Below are 20,345 nucleotides of genomic sequence, written 5' to 3'. Positions count from 1 at the left end.
CAGAGCGGAGTGCATGACGCTGCGCCCTGCTGCAATAGAAGGTGAGCTGGGCCCAATGGCAAGTGAATGGGAAGCATGTCCGAGAGGCTGAGCAGCTCTGAGAACCATGGTCTCGCCGGCCACCATGGAGCTATCAGAATGATGCTGAGGCGACATGATTCTCTTATCTTGCAGATCCCCCTGCGACCAGGGGAGTGGGAGGAAATGCATATGATATGCTATGCCACTGTATCTGGAAAACGTCGCCCAAGGATCCGGGGCCCTGCCCATACCAGGACACTGAGGGCACTTCTTGTTGTACCAGGTGGCAAAAAGATCCACCTGAGGATGCCCCCATCTGCTGAAGATCCTCAGCAGGAGCCGATCGTTCAATTGCCATTTGTAATTGTCCACTCACAGTCTGTTGAGCCTGTCTGCCTCCAGGTTGGACTCCCCCTGGAGGTGGAATGCACTGAAGTAGATGTTCTTCAGGGCCCACACTCCCACAAGCTGACCGTTAGGCTGCACAGAGGGCTGCACAGAGGGCGGCACAGGGGGGACCTGGTGCAATCCTGCTTGTTGATGTATTACCTGCTGGAGGAATTGTCAGTTTGAATGAGGACCAGCGGCAAAAAGGCTTTGAGAGCAAGCCAGATAGCTTTCAAGTCCAGCCAATTGAAATGGGACTCCTGCTCCTGGAGGGACCATACTCCATGGACTCTGTGCTTGTCAAGCGTAGCGCCCCATCCTTCCAAGTAGGAATCCATGGTGATGGCGACTTGCAGTGCTGCTTGCCGGAAGGGCCCGTCTGTCCGCAGGTTGCAGTCCGTGGACCACCTGATGAGGTCCTGTTGGAGAAAGGAATGCTGAAAAGCTCCACTTGGGAGCCCCGCTCCCGATTCCATAAGGCTGCGAAGTGTGGCTGCAATCTCCTCATCTTGAGCCTCGTGTGAGGTACTGCCAGTAGGAAAGCCGCCATTACACCCAATAGATGCTGGTACCACCAGGCGGAGGTCACCTCTCTGCTGAGAAAATGACCTGTGGACCTCTTAATGTCTGTGATCTTGTCCTCCGAGGGGAAAACTTTCTGAGCTTGTGTCCCAGATGAGGCCCAGAAAGGTAAGGCTCTGCACAAGCTGCAGCTGAGACTTCTTGAGATTGATGGAAAATCCCAGTTCGTGGAGTGTGTTCATAAGAGCGGAGGTAGTGTGGAGAACTGCCTCTGGCGATCTCGCCCTGATGAGCCAGTTGTCCAGGTACCGGTAGACAAGGAAACCTTGGGCCCTGAGAAGGGCTGCCACTGCATTCTTAAGTCTGTTAAAGAACCTGGGGGCTGAGTTGAGGATGAAGGGTAGAACCTTGCATTGGAAGTGGAAGCCCATGATCCTGAACCGTAGAAAGGACCGATGAAGCTGCCAAGTTGGGACGTGTAAATACACGTCCTTGAGATCCAGGGAGCACATCCCCTGCAGAGGGTCTCCGAAATCAGCGCTGGCATAACCACCTTGAATTTTTTAAGAGGGAGGGAGAGGTTCAGGGTGGAAAGGTCCAACACAACTCTCGGGCCAGCCTGGTGGTTCTTTTGTATGATGAAAATCCTGGAGTAGAAGGCCAAGCCCTGCTGGGAGGCTGGGACTTATTTCACTGCCTGGCTCTCGACGAGCAAATGAATTTCAGCCAACAGAGGAGTTGTCCCAATCTGTGGAGGGGAGGAGAGAGGAATCAGACGGTAACCCATGGACACTACAGATAGGATCCAGAAGTCCGCAAACCTTTGATGCCAAAACTGAGCATGGAGGGCAAGCCGGACCCTCCCCCCCGCCCCCCCAACTGGAGACACGTGGATCCGAAGGGGTGCGTCTTGCTTCCTTTCCCTCTGAGGCTGGGGCAGAGGAGAGGGACTGAAAGAATCCCTTGCCCCCCAACCTTCTGCTGTTTGCACTGGTGCTGACCCAGAGAACAGCAGGCTGTCTTAACCTCATTTCCTGGAAGCCCCAGAACCCGCAGAAGATCCGCCCCTTGTTGGAGCGTTGATGCGACTGGGTGTAGGCCTTGGGTGTGGCCTTCATGAGGATAAAGACTTTGCAGTTTGGGAGCTGCTGGCCTTATCTAGCTCAACAGTGGTCGAATGAAAGAAGTCGACGCCCTCGAATGGAAGGTCCAATATGCGTTTCTGGATGTCTTGCTAAATTAGGTAGCCAGTAGCCAGGCAGTTCTTCTCATGTCTGTGGCGATGCAGATGGCCCGGCCTGAGATGTCAATGTGCGCCATAGTGGACTCCATGATGGCCTGGGCCACCATTTCACCTTTTGCTAGCCCCCCCATGAAACGTGCCTGGCTCTGCACCGGAAGTTCGGTTTGGTTGAAAAGTAAAAGTACATTTATTTCTAGACCATCTGTTTGCAAAACACTTCACTTCTATTAAATGAAAACCACATGTAAAATACACTACACACAACCAATTCTCTTTGTGCAGAACAACTCAAGGTAAGTATCTTATGATTTGACAGACCGGTGTGAAACAAAAGACGTTACTGGGAATACATATTGTGATCGCTTTCTGACAGTAATGACAGTTCGGTCTTACTAAAGATACGCGTATCCGCGGAAAGAAATGTTGCCGGGGTAAAAACACACTCAGCATCTGAGTTAAGAAACGAGAGTTGGGGGCAAAAATCATAGGCAATACTTTTGGCAAGGCAGACGGAATCAGAGAACACTTGCTGACAGGAAGATAAAAGTCAATAGGCCTGCGCTAATGTCAAGTGAAACCGGGTTCCTGTTGTCGAGGATCACAGAGTTGGACAGTTCAAGATTCAACATTGCCGGGAGTACTTGGATATTGTCAACAGAGGAAGCAAAACTTCTAAGAGGGAAGGAAGACAAGGGCAAGCCTTGGGTGAGGAGAAAAGGGTTCACCCTAGTTCCTCGAAGCTGGACACAGTACCTTATTCTTTGAAGAAGGTGGTGCCACGGCAGTTGTTCCTGGTAGTTTCCTGCAGACTCACAGTTCCTGGAGCTTCAGTCATGGGGACAAGAAGGACGACGTCTGGAGTGAGCTGCACTACCCAGGGATGAGGCTATCAGCAGCGACGGTGAATAAAAGATGCGCTCCTTTAAAACAGGAGGCGCTCTTCAGATGGCTATCCGGACCACTACAGCAATGGGCAGCGATTTCGACCACGAAGAGGATCCTCTGGCTGTGGAAGATGAGCTGGTTGACCCCACCAAGCTCAAGAGAAGACGACTCCGGACTGGATCTTTGCTGGCTGTTGAAGGGTAGATAGCTGAGGGCTGCAGCAGGGCTTCACCGGGACTCGGTAGTTGCAGCAGCCGTTGTCTTCTCTGCTTCTCTTCGGTTCCTTGCAGTTCCAGTGGCGACTGACTTCCAGCCCAAGAGTCCTGGCTTTTATGCGAAAATCCCCCATTCACACAGCCTGGCTGTCGATCATGCAGCAGCGGGGTTGTCCGGCCAATACAACCACCTCAGCCAATCACGGCAAAGTGCGACTTGGGTTTCCTGGGATACCCTGTGCAGGGGGTGACTACACCCCTCCCTCACATACAGCCCACTTAGACACCCAGGCGCCAAGAGGAGAGCTTCTTTGCAGAAGCCTGCCAAAAGACGGTGAACAAAGAAGGCAAAACTGGTTTGCCGCGCAAAGTAAAACACAAGAAGGACTTTAACAAAAAGAAATGGCGAATAAACCTGACCGGAGCCAAAAGAAAGAACATTTGGTCAAGCAGATTTATGTTCGAGGCTAATAGAAGAGCCTGGAACAATACCACGTTTATTTAGTATATATCTCGCGGTAGAGAAGTTAGGGTAGATACCACTGCCACCGGCCAAGTCTAAATGTTAAAAGAGCAAGACAAAGCTCAGAGAGGCATAGACAAAAAGGGATAGGTATTAGCCCTTTCCAGTACTCCATGTAAAATGGGGTGTACTGGGTCTGTAATTTTAAATGACTACATAAAGTAAATGACACTTGACCTGTTTCTGGGGGACAGTAGTCAGCCCCAGAAAAATGGAGTCAGTGGGAAGTCTCAAAGACAACCCTGTGTCACTGCACTGAAGGTGCTGTGTAACACACAAAAAGTGGGGCTCATGGAGTGGTGTGCTCCAGAGCCCAAGATCACACAAACGGTAGAAATACACATGGCAAAACATATGTAAGAGTGGGAAAAAGGCTCACACTCTTACCAGGTGGAAAAAATAAACCCCAGAAATCCAGCAAAGCTGCTGAGGGACTCACTAGGTAAGACAAATTAGCTATAAATGAGAATTCTCCCCAACAGGAATCCATCTCTACTTGGACTGGGTTGCTCTGGGCAGGCTGGACCCGACCCTAGAGCAGCAAGGAACGCACCTCAAGGGTCTGGGACTGGATGGTATTACTGCAGAACCATATCGAGATCTACTAATCCCCCAGTTACGAGTCATGTACGTAATGGCCAGATTGAACGGGACCCTTCCGGAGTCCGCTACAACTGCCCTCAACACAGTCCTGTTAAAGCCCTCCAAGGACCCACGTCAATTTCCACCGTACAGGCCGTTATCATTAACACGGATAACAAAATTCTAGCAAAGATCCTAGCAGACAGATTACTTCCACATACCTGCATTGGTCCTTCCTGACCAGGCAGGCTTTGTCCTCGGCCGCACCACCCAGAGAAACCTACGCCACCTGCTCTCGCTTATCCACAATGTAGACACGACTATACCGATAGTGGTTGCCGCACTTGATGAAGAGAATGCGTTTGACTCAGTGGAGTGGGCCTTAATCTTCGAAATACTCCGTAGGCTGGGGATCGGCACCGCATATCTTAGCTGGATCAGGCTGTTGTACTCCGCTCCGATAGCCAAAGTACATACCTATCGGATGTTATAGATAAGTCACGTGGTACATGTCAACGGTGCCCACTAGCTCCAATCCTTATTGCACTGGCTTTTGAGCCTCTGGCGTGTGCCATCAAAGAGTTTGATGCCCACAGAGGAGTTAGAATACACTGACATTTATCTATCATTTCTCTTTAAGCAGATAACATGCTGCTGTATGTGAAACACCCAAAAAGTAATATGAAACCTTTGGTAGATGAGATGGCCTAATTTGGTTCCTTCTCTGGCCTGAAGATAAATTGGTCCAAATCCGAGGTCCTTCCACTGACTCCTAGTGTGATGCATTCAGATATAGATGAGGACTTTCGATGGTGCCCAGAGAGTATCCAGTATTTGGGCACACAGGTGACTACCTCCCCAGCTACACTACTTAACTATGTTAAAACTCTTGAACAGTTAGAACAAAGTCGACACGTGGATCCCCCTACCCATCTCAAAAGCAGCCCGCATGGCCTTGACCAAAATGGTGATTCTCCCATAACTTCTATATTTTTGAATAACGTCCCCTCATGGCCACCATCCGCATTCTGGTCGCGATTTAGGAGCTTGATGATTCACCTGGTGTGGGCGCGGGGGTCAACCACGAATCTCCTACGATACCCTGATCTTAACATACGAACAAGGAGGCTTAGAATATCCGGATCTATGGTCCTACTTTCAGGCAGTGCAGATCCAATACTCTGTATGGTGGTGGGCCTCTTCCGCATATCCTTCCTGAAAAAGTCACGACCCATTCAAATGATGTGAGGGGACTACTCTAGGATACCCCTGTGAGAGAAGAGAAAATGGAGATACAACCTGTGGCCAATAACTTGAGGGCCTGGAGTGCGCTGCAGTGAGGTATTACACATATAGATTGGTTCTCACCCTATCTGGCCCTGTATCAAGTTAAAGGGGCCCCCCTCTCCCACACACATTTTTCAGCAACACTTCGAGACAGTGGGGATTAACACACTGGGTGATCTTTGTCAACAGGGAAAATGTATATCATGGGAAGTACTGAAAGGTAGAGGTGAATGTACTGCTGTTACACAATTACTGTATTTCCGAATGCGCGAGGTAGTTAGGGCCAAATGGTCCAGCTTCCCAGCGACCCCCCCCCCCACCCCTGCTCCCGAATTCTCCAAGGTATCACCAATTCCTCCACCAGGTGTAAATTAGTCTCCTCCCTATATAAAGGCATTAGATCTCAGAAGACACAACCGATACATATACCTCCAATATTAGGTGGGATGTTGCGCTGGGGAAGGTGCTAAGGAACAATGGAAACAGATCTGCTTGCACACCCATCTCCAAGAATAGCCGTCTTCGACTGATACATTTTAAGGAACAAGTTACTTACCTGTAACTGTTGTTCTCCAGCATGGGTCTGGCATGGATTCACATGCTCATGAATATTCCCCGTCGTCAGGCCGGGAATCCTCGGTAAAGAAAAAATCAGTATCAGTTTTGTTTCTGATCGGTCTTCCTTAGTAACCAATCACTGATCTCTGCGTCATACTGCCCACAGCCAATGACTGCCCTCTCCCTAAGCCCCTCCCCTGGCAGCCATCCTCAGATTTGGTAGCACGTAAAGTGGCAGTAAGACCAAGTGAAGAGCCGCAGAGGGGAAGGAGAGAGGGTTCGCATGTGAATCCTTGCCAAACCCATGCTGGAGAACAACAGTTACAGGTAAGTAACTTGTTCCTTCTCCAGCATGGGGTCTGGCATGGATTCACATGCTCATGAATACAAGAATACATAGCAGTACACACATGCGCAACCACGGGAGGTGGCAAAAGGCTCAACATTAAGCAACTCTTACCTCCTCACCAGGCCCAGCTTCAGGCGAACAGGTTGCGCAGCACTGCTTGGCCGACCCTGGACTCCTCCCTGGAGTCCCTATCGATGCAGTAGAATCTCGTGAAGGTGTGAGTCGACCTCCATGTGGCAGCCCTGCAGATGTCCAGCAGGGGCACACCAGACAGGAACGCCGCAGTAGCAGCGATCGCGCTGGTCGAATGGGCTCTCGGACGGCCGGGCAACGGTCGGTTTGCCAACCGATGACAGTGCATGATGCAGCCGGAGAGCCATCTGGAAATGGAAGCCTTCGAGAGAGCCTTCCCTTGGTTCACAGGTCCAAAGTTCACAAATAGCTGTGAAGTCTTCCGAAAACTCTTTGTGCGGTCCACGTAGAACTTCAGCGCTCTAGCCACATCCAGCGAGTTCAAGGTCCTCTTGGCCGGCGACAAAGGCGACGGAAAGAAAACGGGTAACACCAAGGGCTCGTTGAGGAGGAAGTCCGACAGCACCTTGGGCATAAAGGAGGGGTGCGTCCTCAGCACCACCCTCGTGTCGTGAAAAGTCAAGTATGGAGGCTTTCAGGATAGGGCCTGGATCTCTCCGACTCGTCGTGCGGAGGTGATGGCCACAAGAAACTCGGTCTTCCATGACAGGAACTTCAACGGGGCCGAATGCAGGGGCTCGAATGGTGCCCCCATGAACCTGGTCAGCACCACGTTGAGCTCCCATGCCGGGGCAGCGGCCTTCACCGGCGGGAACGATTGGAACAGTCCCTTCATAAATTCCTTCACCAGGCAATGGGACCACAAGGACGCCAGTCCTGTGGTTCTGGTGTAGCGGGAGATCGCAGCCAGATGTATCTTGGAGGCGTGAGCCATTCCAGCCTTGGCCAGCGACAGATACGGCAGCACTTGAGGGGCCGTAATCCGTAGAGGGTTCATCTTCTGTGCACTGCACCAGACAGAGAACCTCTTCCACTTCTGTCCGTAGCACTTGAGGATGCCCTGGCCTTTGCAAGGACCTCTCTGCAGTCAGCAGGGATATCGTACCCTCCAAACTGTAGTGCTGGAGGAGCCAGGCCTGCAAGTTCAGCAACTCCGGGTCGTGATGAAGTATGGCGCCTCCTGCTCTGGAGAGAAGATCTGCATCCGTCGGCAGCTTGACTGGTGGGGACACAGAGGTCCAGAAGGTCCGGGAACCAGATCTGCCTCGGTCATGCCGGTGCGACGAGGATCATCCTGCACAGGGACCTCTTGAGCTGGTTGACGAGTCGGAGCAGCAACGGCAACGGAGGGAACGCATATAGGAACAGGCCGTCCCAGGGGAACGAGAAAGCATCGCCCATGCTCCTCGGCTGAGGAAACCTGCTGGCGAACCTCTGGCACTTGGGAGTTCGTCGCCGTCGCGAACAGGTCGATCTGCGGTTTTCCCCCATCGTCGGAAGAGTCGATCCACTTGATCCTGACTTAGTTCCCACTCGTGGCACGAGCGCAGCTCCCTGCTGAGTGAGTCGGCGATGGCTTTTTCATCCCTGCCAGATGAAAGGGCACCAGAAACATCCCTTGGGCGACAGCCCAATGCCACAGATCCTGGGCTTCCTTGGAGAGGGCTGGGGATCTGGTTCCTCCCTGTTTCCGGATGTAGAACATCGTGGTGGTGTTGTCGGTGAAGATTCTCACCGCCTTGCCCTTGAAGGACGGGAGAAAGGACCCTAGGGCCCAGAACACTGCACGGAGCTCCAGGATGTTGATGTGGAGCGGCTTCTCCGGGAGCCAAAGGCCTCTTGCGTGAAGTTCTCCGGTGTGCGCTCCCCACCCTTCCAGGGAGGCATCCGTCACCGTTATCTGGTGAGATGGGGACTGAAAGTCGGTGCCCGCCGTCAGATGAGCGCGGGTGCCCCCACCGGATCGCTTGTCGGAAGGTCACATTGAGCGGGATCCTGTCCTCGAAACTGCCTGTCGCTTGGATCCAGCGGGCGTTGAGGAACTCCTGCAGAGGGCGCATCCGAAGCCTGCAGAGGCGCACGAGATATATGCAGGAGGACATCATCCCGAGGAGGGACTTGATGGACCTCACCCTGGCCACGTCCATGGCCAGCAGATGCTGCACCTTGCCCAGGATGGCATTTGTCCTTTACTCAGACGGCGAGGCTAGACAGGCCACTGTGTCGAGCTTGGCTCCCAGAAACAATGCGACTTGCGACGGGACCAGGTGGGATTTGGGAAAGTTGGAGAATCCCAGGTCCGTGAGCAGCTGGAGGGTCTTCGCTGTGTGTTCTACGGCGAGCTCCCTTGTCCTTGCTCGGATGAGCCAGTCGTCCAGGTAGGGGTAGACGTGGATCCCCTGCAGGCGCAGCCGCGCCACCAGCGGTGCAAGGCACTTGGTGAACAACCTGGGTGCTGACTTCAATCCGAACGGGAGGGCCTTGAACTGGTAGTGCCGTCCTTGGACCATGAACCTGAGGAACTTTCGGTGTCCTTTTAGAATGGGGATGTGGAAGTATGCATCCTCCAAATCCAACGGCGACACCTTGATGTACTTGTTCGGTCGTCGCAGGTCCAGGATGGGGCACCATCCTCCTGTCTTCTTTTTCACGAGGAAGTATCTCGAGTATACTGCGGAGCCCCGGAGCCTCTTCGGGACGAGCTTGATGGCACCTTTTTTGAGCATTGCTCTTACCTCCAATAGCAGTTGAGGGAAGTGATTTTCCTTCCTGGCCACGGGTGGAATGCGGGGGCACTTTTTTTAGAAATTCAAGGGCGTGCCCCTGGGCCAGGGCGTCCAGCACCCAACGGTCAGTGGAGATGGACTCCCACACACTGACGTACTTTGCCAGCCGGCCTCCCACTGGGGTGCTTCAGTTGGGGCCTGACACCACGGTCGGTTCAATCTTGCCTGGGGGACGCCTTGCGCTCCCTGGCGACGACGGCGGCGTCGACCTGACTTGCCTCGTCCTCTATAGGCTTCCAGCGACGAGGAGCGGGCCGCTTGGCGGTACGTAGAGGAGCCACCGCCGAATCCCTTGGAGGCACCCTGCTTGCCTCTGGTGCTCCGAAAGGATGGCCTTCGTTGCTGGAGAACGCCTAGGGCCTTAGCGGTCTCTGTGTACTCCTTGATGGCTTGGAGGGACTCATCCACTGTTTTCCCAAACAGATTGTTACCGTTGAACGGCATGTCCAAAACCTTGGCTTGCAAGTCCTGGCGGAAATCCGTCGCCTTGAGCCACCCTCGTCTAAGGCAGACGCCGTTGCCTAGCTGGCGGAAACCGGTGTCGGCAATGTCCATTGCCACCGTAATGGCGTGGTCCGATGCCACTTCGCCTTCTTGCAAGATCTCCAGGGCCTCGGCCCTCTTGTCGTCCGGTAGGAAGTCCAACAGGGGGGTGATCTTGTACCATAACTCCCTGTCGTAGCGGGCCACGATCGCGAGGACGTTGGTCGCCTTAATCATTGTTGCCGCCGACGAGATAACTCGTCGTCCCATTGCGTCCAGCTTCTTTCCTTTGCCGTCCGGCGGGGAAGTTGACGTTGAGGCCGATGCGCCCCCCCCCCCAGACGACCGGGTCAGGGGTCGGTTGTGCCCTAAGGCAAAAAGGGGCCGCGTCGGGGACCCGGTACTTCTTCTCGTACCGGTCTCTTTTGGCAGGCGTTGTAGATGGGTTCTTGAGAAGGGTGAGGCCCTCGTCCCAGATGTCATCCAGCAGAGGCACGGCGAAGACTGTTTTCCTCATGGCCTTGCGCCATTGGTAAAGGAAACCTTCCTTCTTCTCTTCCGGGCAGAGCTGGAAAAGCTTGGATGCCCTGGCGATCATTGCATGGAAAGATCCGATCTCGTCGGGCGGGGAGGCTCGGGCTGGGGCCGATGGGAGCTCCGTCCCGTCACCGCCGTCGTTGTTGTCGGTGGCCGTGTCATCCCCAGGGACGGGGGACGTGGGCAAAGGTTGAGTAGGCCGCGAGGGCTGAAAAGGCGGGGCTGGATGGATCAGTCTTCTCTTGTTCGGGGGGCTTCCCGCCGGGCCTGGCTCTGGCTCCTCTGTCGAGCCTGGTTCCGGTTGCTCCATCGGTGGTAAGGGCAATCTCGTCCTCATCTCCGAACATAACGATTGTATTGCCAACAAAAGGGCCGCCGAGTTGTCACCTTCGTCGGGATCCCTCCCGTGGGAACGGGCCTCTTCGACGCCCTCGTCGAGGCCCTCTAAGACTTCTACCAGCTCCTCCTCGGAAGCTGTGTCCGTGTCCACAATGGCCACCGCCCCCCCCCCTCTTTTTCCGCCGGGGTCTTCACGGGGGTCTTTTCGATGGGTCTGAAAGAGGCTTCCCTCCGCGGAGGCAGGGAGACTCTGGGCCCCCCGAGGTCGCCTCCACTGGTGTAGCCTCCACAGGCTGCGCCAGGGCCACCTCGACTTCCTCGATAGAGGCCTTGGCCGGGTGAATCAAGGCCTTTGCCACCTTATGCGGGCCTGTGGCCTTCACCTTGGGGGGGTGGAGGGGGAGGGTCACCGCCTTGCTCCCCCTAGGCCAGATCCTTCGAGCTCGACCGGGGCCTCTCCAGAAGCTTCGTCGGGTTCTCGGCCTTCCTCTTCCCTGAGCCAGAGCGTTGGCTGGTAGTTGACGGCGCTGGGGAGGATGCGCCCTGCCTGGCAGCCGAGGAGCCCGACCGTTCGGCGCTCCCGGTGCCTGCTGATTTGCAGTGCTTTGCCTTCTGTTGGGCCCCCGTCGTCGGGGCGCCCTCACAGGACTTAGACCACTCGGACGACTTCTTCTCACCTGACGGGCTCTTTCCTTCCAGCCAGTTGGAGAGGCGAAGGTGTCGGTCCCTGATGGTCCGTTCCGACATGTTCCCGCAAAACGCACAGTCCTTCTCCATGTGCGTTTTATTCTCATGAAGGCAGTAGCGACATTTCGAGTGCTCGTCCTCCTTCAACACATTCTGCAGCTGGCATCCAGGGCAAACCCTCAACAGCTTTCCGGACGTCAAGCTTCCTTTCTCCTGGGCCATGTTCGGGTAGGCCGCAGAAACCCCTGGACTCCTCCAAGAAGCGTAACTCGACGAAATCTTCACCCTTGAGGGGCGTAGAAAAATCCGACACGGATCCCCGTTAATCGGATGTAGAGACGGTGGAGCTTGAGGCTCCATTTGACCGAAAAATGAGAAATTCTCTTTGAAAAAGCGCAAAAACGCAGCAAAAGCTCGAGAGCTAAACACGAGGACTCCCAACACTTGAGCGTGCGGTAAAAATCTGAGGATGGCTGCCAGGGGAGGGGCTTAGGGAGAGGGCAGTCATTGGCTGTGGCCAGTATGACCCAGAGATCAGTGATTGGTTACTACTAAGAAAGACAGATCAGAAACAAAACGGATACTGATTTTTTCTTTACCGAGGATTCCCGGCCTGACAGGGAATATTCATGAGAATGTGAATCCATGCCAGACCCCATGCTGGAGAAATGTATCCACCAGATGAACTACACCGCGGCTAAACTCCATAGCTTTTATCCAACCAGATCCTCCCAATGTAGGAGATGTAGCTCCGACACCACCAACTTCATTCATGTTATTTGGAATTGTCCACGGGTGCGCCCCTTTTGGGTTCGTATTAGGGATATTATGTCTGAAATATTAGATGCTCATAATTAAAGTGCACCTGAACTATGGCTCCTGGCCCTTCATGACCAGAGCTCAGATTGTGAGCTGAAATTGGTAGCAATGGCATCAGTAGTGGCCAGGTTAATGACCGCAAGGGCTCAAGACAGTTTATGCCCGAGTACCCCAGGCGATCTGGTCCAACAGTGTGTATCCCCCTACCCCTGATTGTAGCGTACGATTGTGGTGTCCCCCTCTGACAGTGTGGGGAGCTGAACCTGCCTTCATTTTTTATTATGTTTGCGTTATTCATACGATTATGGTCTCCTTCATAATACTATGTCTGAAATCGGCACTTTTGTTTTGGGGGTGGGGGTGTGCATAGGGTTTGTTATTGTTTCTGGATTTGTCGTTTTGTTTACCGACAGGTTGTGATAGTATCACCTTCTATGTTGTCAACGAAGAAAACCTAATAAAGTTTTTATTTTAAAAAAGGCCTCTTGGTGGACTTGTGTAGGAATGGGAAGCTTTTGCACCTTTGGTGGAATTGGGCAGGAGTCTTCCTCCTTGTGTCTCTTGGGAGTAATGTATTTATCAGAGAAATCTATAAATTGGGCCATCTTGTCCATGTTATTCTCAAATCTTCGCCTGGTCCACTGGGAAGATGCAGAGGGGTCTGGAGGTAGGAAGGGCTGCTCTGAAGGTGGGGAGTTTCCCGACAGAGCCTTAGAGAGAGTCTGGGGGGCTCTTGAATACTCCTCTCGACGAGAAGAAGTGTCCCTTTGTTCTCCTGCTGCCGAAATATTAGCAGCGAGACTCTTGCTTATTTTCGGCAGTTGAATACTAGGTTTCGATGCGCTTTGCAGAGCTGTCGTGGTTGACGACTACCAAAGCCTTAGGTGCTAGCACGCCCTTGCACAGCGTGTCAGCAAGCGTGTGTTTTTGGGGGGGTGCTGCGCACTTTTGAGAAGAAAGCCCAGCCACATGCCGAGAAGACAGTTACATGGAGGGCGCCGAACCACGAGACACATCGAAGATTTCAATGGGCCTCTTGGCGTTACTCGCTTCTTTGACGTGGTCAAAGAGGCCTTAAGGGCTGTCTGTCTGGGCTTCGGAGGTGTGTGTGTGTGCCCGTCGCCGCAGCGTGAACTCCCCATAACAGTACCGGTGGCCTGCCTGCCGGGCATCTGGGAGCCAGAAGGTTCTGCAAAAAGGTCTATGGCTTCCAGGTCAGAGCCATGGCTGTCGCTGGAGTCCTCGTCATCCGAAGTGACCGCGCCAACGGGGGAACAACTTTCAGCCTGCATTGTGTAGGCCGCCAACTGTTTCGTCCACCTATCCTTTAAAGTCTTGGGACGAAAGAGCTGGCAGGATTTACAAGAACTCTCGTTGTGGTGATGAGGTAGACACCTATTGCAACATTGATGGGTTGTCTTCCACAGGAATTTGCTGTTACAACGGACAAAATTTAAAGGGTGCCCTCTCCATAGCAGAGGTAGACGGCAGCCAGACCGAAAAGAGAAGGGAAAAGGAAAAGCATTCTCGAAAAAGAATAACTCCAAGGCCACACGCTCCCTACTGTACTGCCCGGGCCGGAAGGCCGAAGCCACGCAGTCGACAGATGTCGAACAGCACCCCAGTCGCTGAGCAGTGGATGTCTTCGGTGGCAGGAAGTTCACAAAGCAGTTGAAAAGAAGTAGTCCAAAGACTTGCCGACCGTAGGTCGTGGGACAAAGTAACACTATTGAGCAATCTAAACTCTTGCGAGGTCCACATAAGGCTACCAACGGGTTGGGCGGAAAAAAACGGGAGGGATTTTGGGTACACTACACGTCACGTTCGGGATAGTGTTACCTTCACAGCCATGTCAGCGTCCCTTTTCGATCTTCGAAAGAACGATGCAATGCTCTGCGATTACCACTAGATGTCGGACTATATGCACAGCATGTGATTCTAAGCAGATTAACAAGTATCAGAAACCCCTTTACTAACTTTCCCAGAGACCATACAATCTTAATGGCCTACTGTAATATTGAAACTGGAAAAGAAGAGGGTCATTTGAGCATTGGGGACTTCAAGTCCCACAATGCCCAAAGTACTGGGACTAAGAAGAGGGATGCAGAGGCATTCGACTTCAAGGTGCAGCCTACTGGTGCTAATGACCCACAACTGAGCGAGACTGGGAAGTATAAAGGGCCCCTCAGGTGCAGGCCATAAGAAGAAGCAGGAGGTGGAGTGACTGCCATAACTCCATGTGCAGTGGCAGCAGAAGTCGAATGAAACTAGAGACGCCGGAGCCACCGCCAATTACAGACCGGATGCCGGTACCGAGAGGGTCTCTAACTTTGGATAGCTTGTATGCAGCAGGAAGCATCCTTTTGGAAAACTTTCCCCCGATGGCCGTGAATGCAGAGGTCGAGAGGCGGGAAGCGTTAATTTGAAAAGTCTTCCCCGTTGTAAATTGGGCTCCAGTGAAAGGCGAGCACCGAAGTGTCCCTGGAGTCGGGAACGCTACTCTTCTAACCGGCAGAAACCGATGGATGTGAAACAGAGCGGTCTGCCATGTAGAAGAAAGCAGAAGTAGCAGATTTCACTGTGGCATTGGAGCGAGCAGATACGAATGCAGCAACCAGTGACTTCACTGAAATTGTGTAACCCCAGAACTATCCGCAATCGCACGCTGGCTAATAATGAAAACTTTGAATACCGAACTAATGTACAGAAGTTAAACTCGCAGAATAAGAATAACTTTGAATATCAAACTTATACAAAGAAGCTGAAGAGGCAGACTAAGAACTTTGGAAATAGACAATTAGGTTTTAATTACTTATAAAGATTGAAGTAATTGCCAAAGCCAAAAGAGTGCAATAGTAAAAGAAGCTAAGTATAACCCATATTGCCAAAGAGAGAAAGAAGCAATAGTTGGAAAAGACCCAAACAAGCAGTCTCTAAGCCAAAGAGAAGAAAGTGTAACAAAGTCTTTATCAGCACTTGGTTGATGTCAGAGTGGGAAAACGTGTCAGGAGAGCAGCCCTACTGATGGAAAGTATTCAGGAGGAGAGGAGCATAAACTGAGTTGCATGTGGCAATCACAAGTGTGGAACAAACAGCACCAATGTGTCTCATGTCTTCCCAGAAGTAGTCAAAACTGATGATGTTGACAGTCAAAAGACTTTGCCAAGTTTTTTGAAGTAACATTTTACCACAGAAGTACTAGCATTAGTATTAGGAGCTTTTCGGAGTCCTGGCAGGCGAGTATACCAGGGCAGGGACTTTGTAGTGCTAGTCCTGGTAGGTGAGTGGACCAGGAAGAAGTTATTGAAGTACTGTGCTATGGTTTAAGACGGTGAAGAAGAAGTGGCAAGACTGTTAAATACTTGGTGAACTGTTGTGGAATCATCCTAATAAAACATTGTGTTGAGCAAAACCAAATGTTGATGAATGGAAGGTTTTGAACAAATCATAACCACGGGAACAGCTCTGGCCAACCCTCCAGACCCTCGTTTTTCAGCCTGTCAAGACATTACAGAAGGGAAAGGATTCATTCTAAGCCTTACAGCCATCACCTTAGTTTTTGCTTTCTCACCCTGAGTGGGGCGGGTATGCCCAGACATGGGTCCCGTGTCTGCTGGGCCTAGAGACCCAAGCTACTCCTCACTGAGGAGGCCCAACAAGGCCGACACATGTCTGGCGATGCTTGTGGTCTTGTGCAGAAGGATGCGACCTAGCCATTTGGGCTTGACAGCCCCTTTTGCGGTGTGACCAAGCCTTATCTACATATGGTTTTTCTCCTTCTGTAATGGCTTGGCAGGCGAAGAACGGTGGTCTCGAGGGTTGCCAGGAGCAATGCCAGAGGTTAAGTTTCATTCTAAACCTTCCAGCAATCACCTCTTTGTTAAAACATTGTGTTGATACAGATTAAGTGTGACAGTGTTTTGTTCCATATAAAGAGTTTGTGTTGAACTCTTTACTACAAGAAAAAGAAAAACTTTCTAATTTTGAACTGTTGGTCAAAGTCCAAGTGAGAGATTTTGGAGCAAGAAAAACTATCATTCAAACTTTGTTGCAAGACGGAACTTTACTATTTTGAACTGTTTGAAAATCCTGCTTTGAATTTGGGCAAGGATATCTCACTCAGGTTGCAAGGAGAAACAGTTACTGGATTTGGGGTGAGCACAACTGTTATTTCTGTTATATTTCAATTGCCATGTATTCCCCTGTTAGTTTTTTTTGCATGTATAGGCGTGAGGGATAGATTCCTTTTCTTAGAGTTTCCTTTAGTTTATTTAAATAGGCACGACATCCTCCAGCAGCGTGGGATGATTTGTGACATCACGAGGGGCGTCAATGTGAGTCTGTTCCAAGAGGTGTGTATAGCTCACTATAGGGGTCTGACGTAGAACCAACAATCAGCTACTGTGACTTGCCCCAAAAATGTAACACAAATGTTGTATGGTAATTTTGTAATTACAAAGTATAGCCTCTGTGGGCGGCGTCAAGCTCATTTCATTCACTTCAATTCCACTGGGCTGTCTGAACCTTATCTTCCAGCTGTGTCGGTCCAATAAAGCTGCATTACTTCTTGCATGGTGTGTGCTCCTTTTTGATTGCTTTTTCTTTTCTGGGATTAATTTTGACAGTAAGGTGCTATGTGCAATGTTAAAAATACAAGAATCAAAAATGGAAACAGTTTCCCAGTACTAACAGTTTGAAGGACTGACAGAGTTTCCCCATAACATGAGCAAAAGGCAAGAGACGTGAAGCTGAAGACTTCACTTCCCTTCAAAAAGTCAGGACAGGGAAAAACAGAGCATGGGATTCCATAGGAAACTAAAGAGGAAACGTTTGCAAAATGAAAATCTTTCTGAACGGGAGGTATCTCTTTTAACTCTACCTGTTTTACCTTTGTGATTTTGTTAGCTCTATTTTTAGAAGTGCAAGGCTGAGTGGCCATTTTAGCTTCTAGTTGTCCTTGTACTCCTGCAGGGCAGAATTCAATTTGTCACAACAACCACTATACGTAACTGATTTACCCTGTGGGTTTATCTAATTTCACATATGTTCGAGGTTTGGGGAAACTGTCAGTTCATGTTCTGGAAACTGGACACGGACCGTGACTATATAATGCATTTTACTGATGTCTAAGGAGCCCTCTTCTTTACATTCCTTAGCATTGTAATGCACATGATCTAACCAAACAGACAAATCTTACAGTTTGTCATAGAAGTAGGACAGGTCTACACTAGGCCCCTTTTGCAGTTTTATAGCGACACTTTTTACTACACCTGTGGTCAAGCGTATGTTTAACTAAGCAATAGAGTATGTATTTAGTATACCAGTCATGGATCTGCTTTCAAGTAATACATTAGGCCCACCTAAACCTATACACATATGCATTCTCCCTACCCTTGAGTGAAGCATCGTGTTTTTCACAGTACCCTGTATTACCTAAAATGGGTGATCTTACCCCTCCCAACAGAGGGCTAAGGAAACATCTCCCCAACACCTATTTAAGGCTCTCTCAGTGGTAAGAAGCCAGCAAAGGTTTGAGCTGTGCTTTACAAGTGGAATAACAGAGAAATGGGTACTTGGTGAAGCAACAGACCCTCCCTTTGGAAAATATAATCTGCTCCGAGTTAAGTTGGTGGGTGCAGAAATGCAGCTGAATTCCAGACAGACCGGCACAAATTCGTTTTTGATGCACAGCATATCAACATAAATCAACAAATAAGACCTTGATTTTAAAAAAAAAAAAAAAGAGTGGGAAATAATTCTGTGAGGCAATTCGACTTGTGTATTGGGGACAATTATAACATAGTAAACATCTGAAAATGTGTGATACTGTAAAATTCACATTGTAAAATTGTCAAACCACGTTTACCATGCCATGATCAAATGTGAAAACTCCAACATCCCGTCCATGATGAATGTGATTCCGCCGGATTATAGGATTTCCATGGTTCTTAACCCAAATTCCAGCTAATGCATTATTGGAGATCTCATTGTCCTCATAAATCCCCTGTCACAAATAAAAAGGCAATTAATTAACACATTTAAAATTAATCAAAGAAGTGATGAGTGAAGATTTCAAATGTGTAAAAGGGCAATCTGAAACAGCATAATATGTACTTTTTAGTTTCCATTGTTAAATGTTAGAGCAGTTTTTCTGAAGTCCAACTAAGGGCGGGCTTTCACCATACAACAGATCTTAGGAGGGACGGAGGGCTGTACGAAAATACAAAGAACCTGTAGCATACAAATGGTTCAAAAGAAATAATTGCACCCAGAAGTATAATACAAAATTGAGGTTTATTATAAATACAAGTAGGACAATGTAAAGCTTGGGAGTTAGGCACATTGTCATAGATTCATAAACACAATACAACAACTCAATACCCTGCTTAAGGTACACAGACCAAAGCATTGACCTGTTCAGAATACTAACAATAGTTCTAGACAAGTCTGACCTAATCATACACATTTGGAACAGAACACCTATTCAGGGGGAATAAAACCACAAGTTACTTTTAGATGACTTACGGTAATGAAAGGGTAGTAGACCCGTTCTGTTGTGCAGTGACACTCAAGTTAGGAAATTACATAGTAAACCAACCCTGTTACCAGGATACTTTTCTGACTAGTGGAACACAAATTCATTAATATAAACCTATAACTAGAGTCAGGCTAACTTTCAGTTATACTAGGTAAGACCTAATGGTGTAAAACTATTACAGTCGCTTTCATATCAATGTAACACAGACTAAGGTAAGCAAGAACTCTTCACACTATTTTAGGATGGCACCAGGAAGACCAAGGTCAGCTAACCCACAGTACACGTATTCAGAACGGCACACAGCTATTCAAGGTAGGTAAAACCCAAGGCAAATTTATTCTAAATATGCTAAACAGCAGGTATGAGAAGCAAAACCCAGTTGGTGAACGTATACATTTATATCCGAACAGAAATAGTAAAGTGAAGCCAACTGCATTACTTTTCCTAAGGGGAGTAACCAATTCACAGGCAAGTAAATGTAACCCTAGATCTACTTTTAAGAATGGCAGAACACGTTCACAGGTAAGTAAGAACTTTTGTAACTGCTCCGTGTTAGGGAGAATTCTCATAAAAGTGCTAATTCCCCTTCACCTTAGAGACCCCCAGCAACTTGGCTGGATTTTGAGGACTTGATTTTTTTTTACCTGGAGAGTGTGTGAGCCTTTTTTCCAACCCTCTCATGTATTTTGATGTGTGTTTTACTCTTGTGTTCTTCGATTAAGGGGTTTTAGATCACTCCGTAGGCATCATCTTTTCATGTGTGTCACACAGCACCCTCAGTGCAGTGACACAGGGAAGCCTTTTAGGCTGTCCCAAGGTTTAAACACCTTCTCTGGGATAAACTACTGTTTCCCACAGAAAGTAAAGTTAAATTGACTTTACTAGTCTTTTTAAATTCCTAGACCCAGCACACCCTATCTTACAATAGAGTGCTTGAGAGATTACCTAGTATCCCCTATGTCTAGAAACTCATGTAGCAGTCCCCTGCTACCGTTTCTGCTCGAAATGGCTGGTGGCAGTGGTTTTACAAAGAACTACCATGATTTTTCACGACCGCCAACACCTGTAGCAAAAAATCGCGGGAGCTATGTTTTTCAAGATGGTGCCTAAGCCCCCTTTGTTTAAACAGGTCCTGGTTGTTTTTTTTCCACCATTTCTTTTTGCAAAGATCCTTCTAGAGTTTGTCTCTGCGCGCCAAATTAGGTTTGGTCCCTTTGTTTCTATGCCTTTGGTGGGCTTCAGGACTGAAGACCGCCTCTGGCCCCCAAGTGTTTGGGGTGAGCAGGAAGTGAGGGATGTGCCTGAAACTCTGTGCCTAGTCTCCTAGGAGATCCAAATGCACTCTGGCGTGATTGGCTGGCTGACTGTCCGGCAAGGACAACCACCCTGCTGGGTGAGTGACAGCTAGGCTGGAATGAATGGGAGAAAACTGTTTAAAAAAGATGAGTCTCTTGGCTTGAAAGGCAGAGTCGACCACTGGAATGAAAGAACCGAAGACCAGCTGGAAGAGGACGGCTGCTGCAACTACTTGGTTTGCCCGGCGGAGCCCTG

At 50.0% G+C, this 20,345-nt stretch overlaps 1 protein-coding gene across 2 annotated transcripts in view; it reads right to left on the bottom strand.

Annotated features, from left to right (window-relative positions):
• Window positions 1-20,345, bottom strand: part of FBXO11 (F-box protein 11) — a 911,561-nt gene that overhangs the window by 627,117 nt on the left and 264,099 nt on the right. For both annotated transcript variants that reach the window (XM_069608416.1, XM_069608415.1), the window contains exon 11: window positions 18,123-18,260. In XM_069608416.1, the coding sequence (XP_069464517.1) occupies window positions 18,123-18,260 (138 nt within the window). The remainder of the gene's footprint in view (window positions 1-18,122; window positions 18,261-20,345) is intronic.

The sequence above is a fragment of the Ambystoma mexicanum genome, chromosome 4q, assembly GCF_040938575.1.
Source record: "Ambystoma mexicanum isolate Mex_15411 chromosome 4q, UKY_AmexF1_1, whole genome shotgun sequence".
Taxonomy (NCBI): domain Eukaryota; kingdom Metazoa; phylum Chordata; class Amphibia; order Caudata; family Ambystomatidae; genus Ambystoma; species Ambystoma mexicanum.
This window is presented reverse-complemented; position numbering and strand designations above follow the sequence as displayed.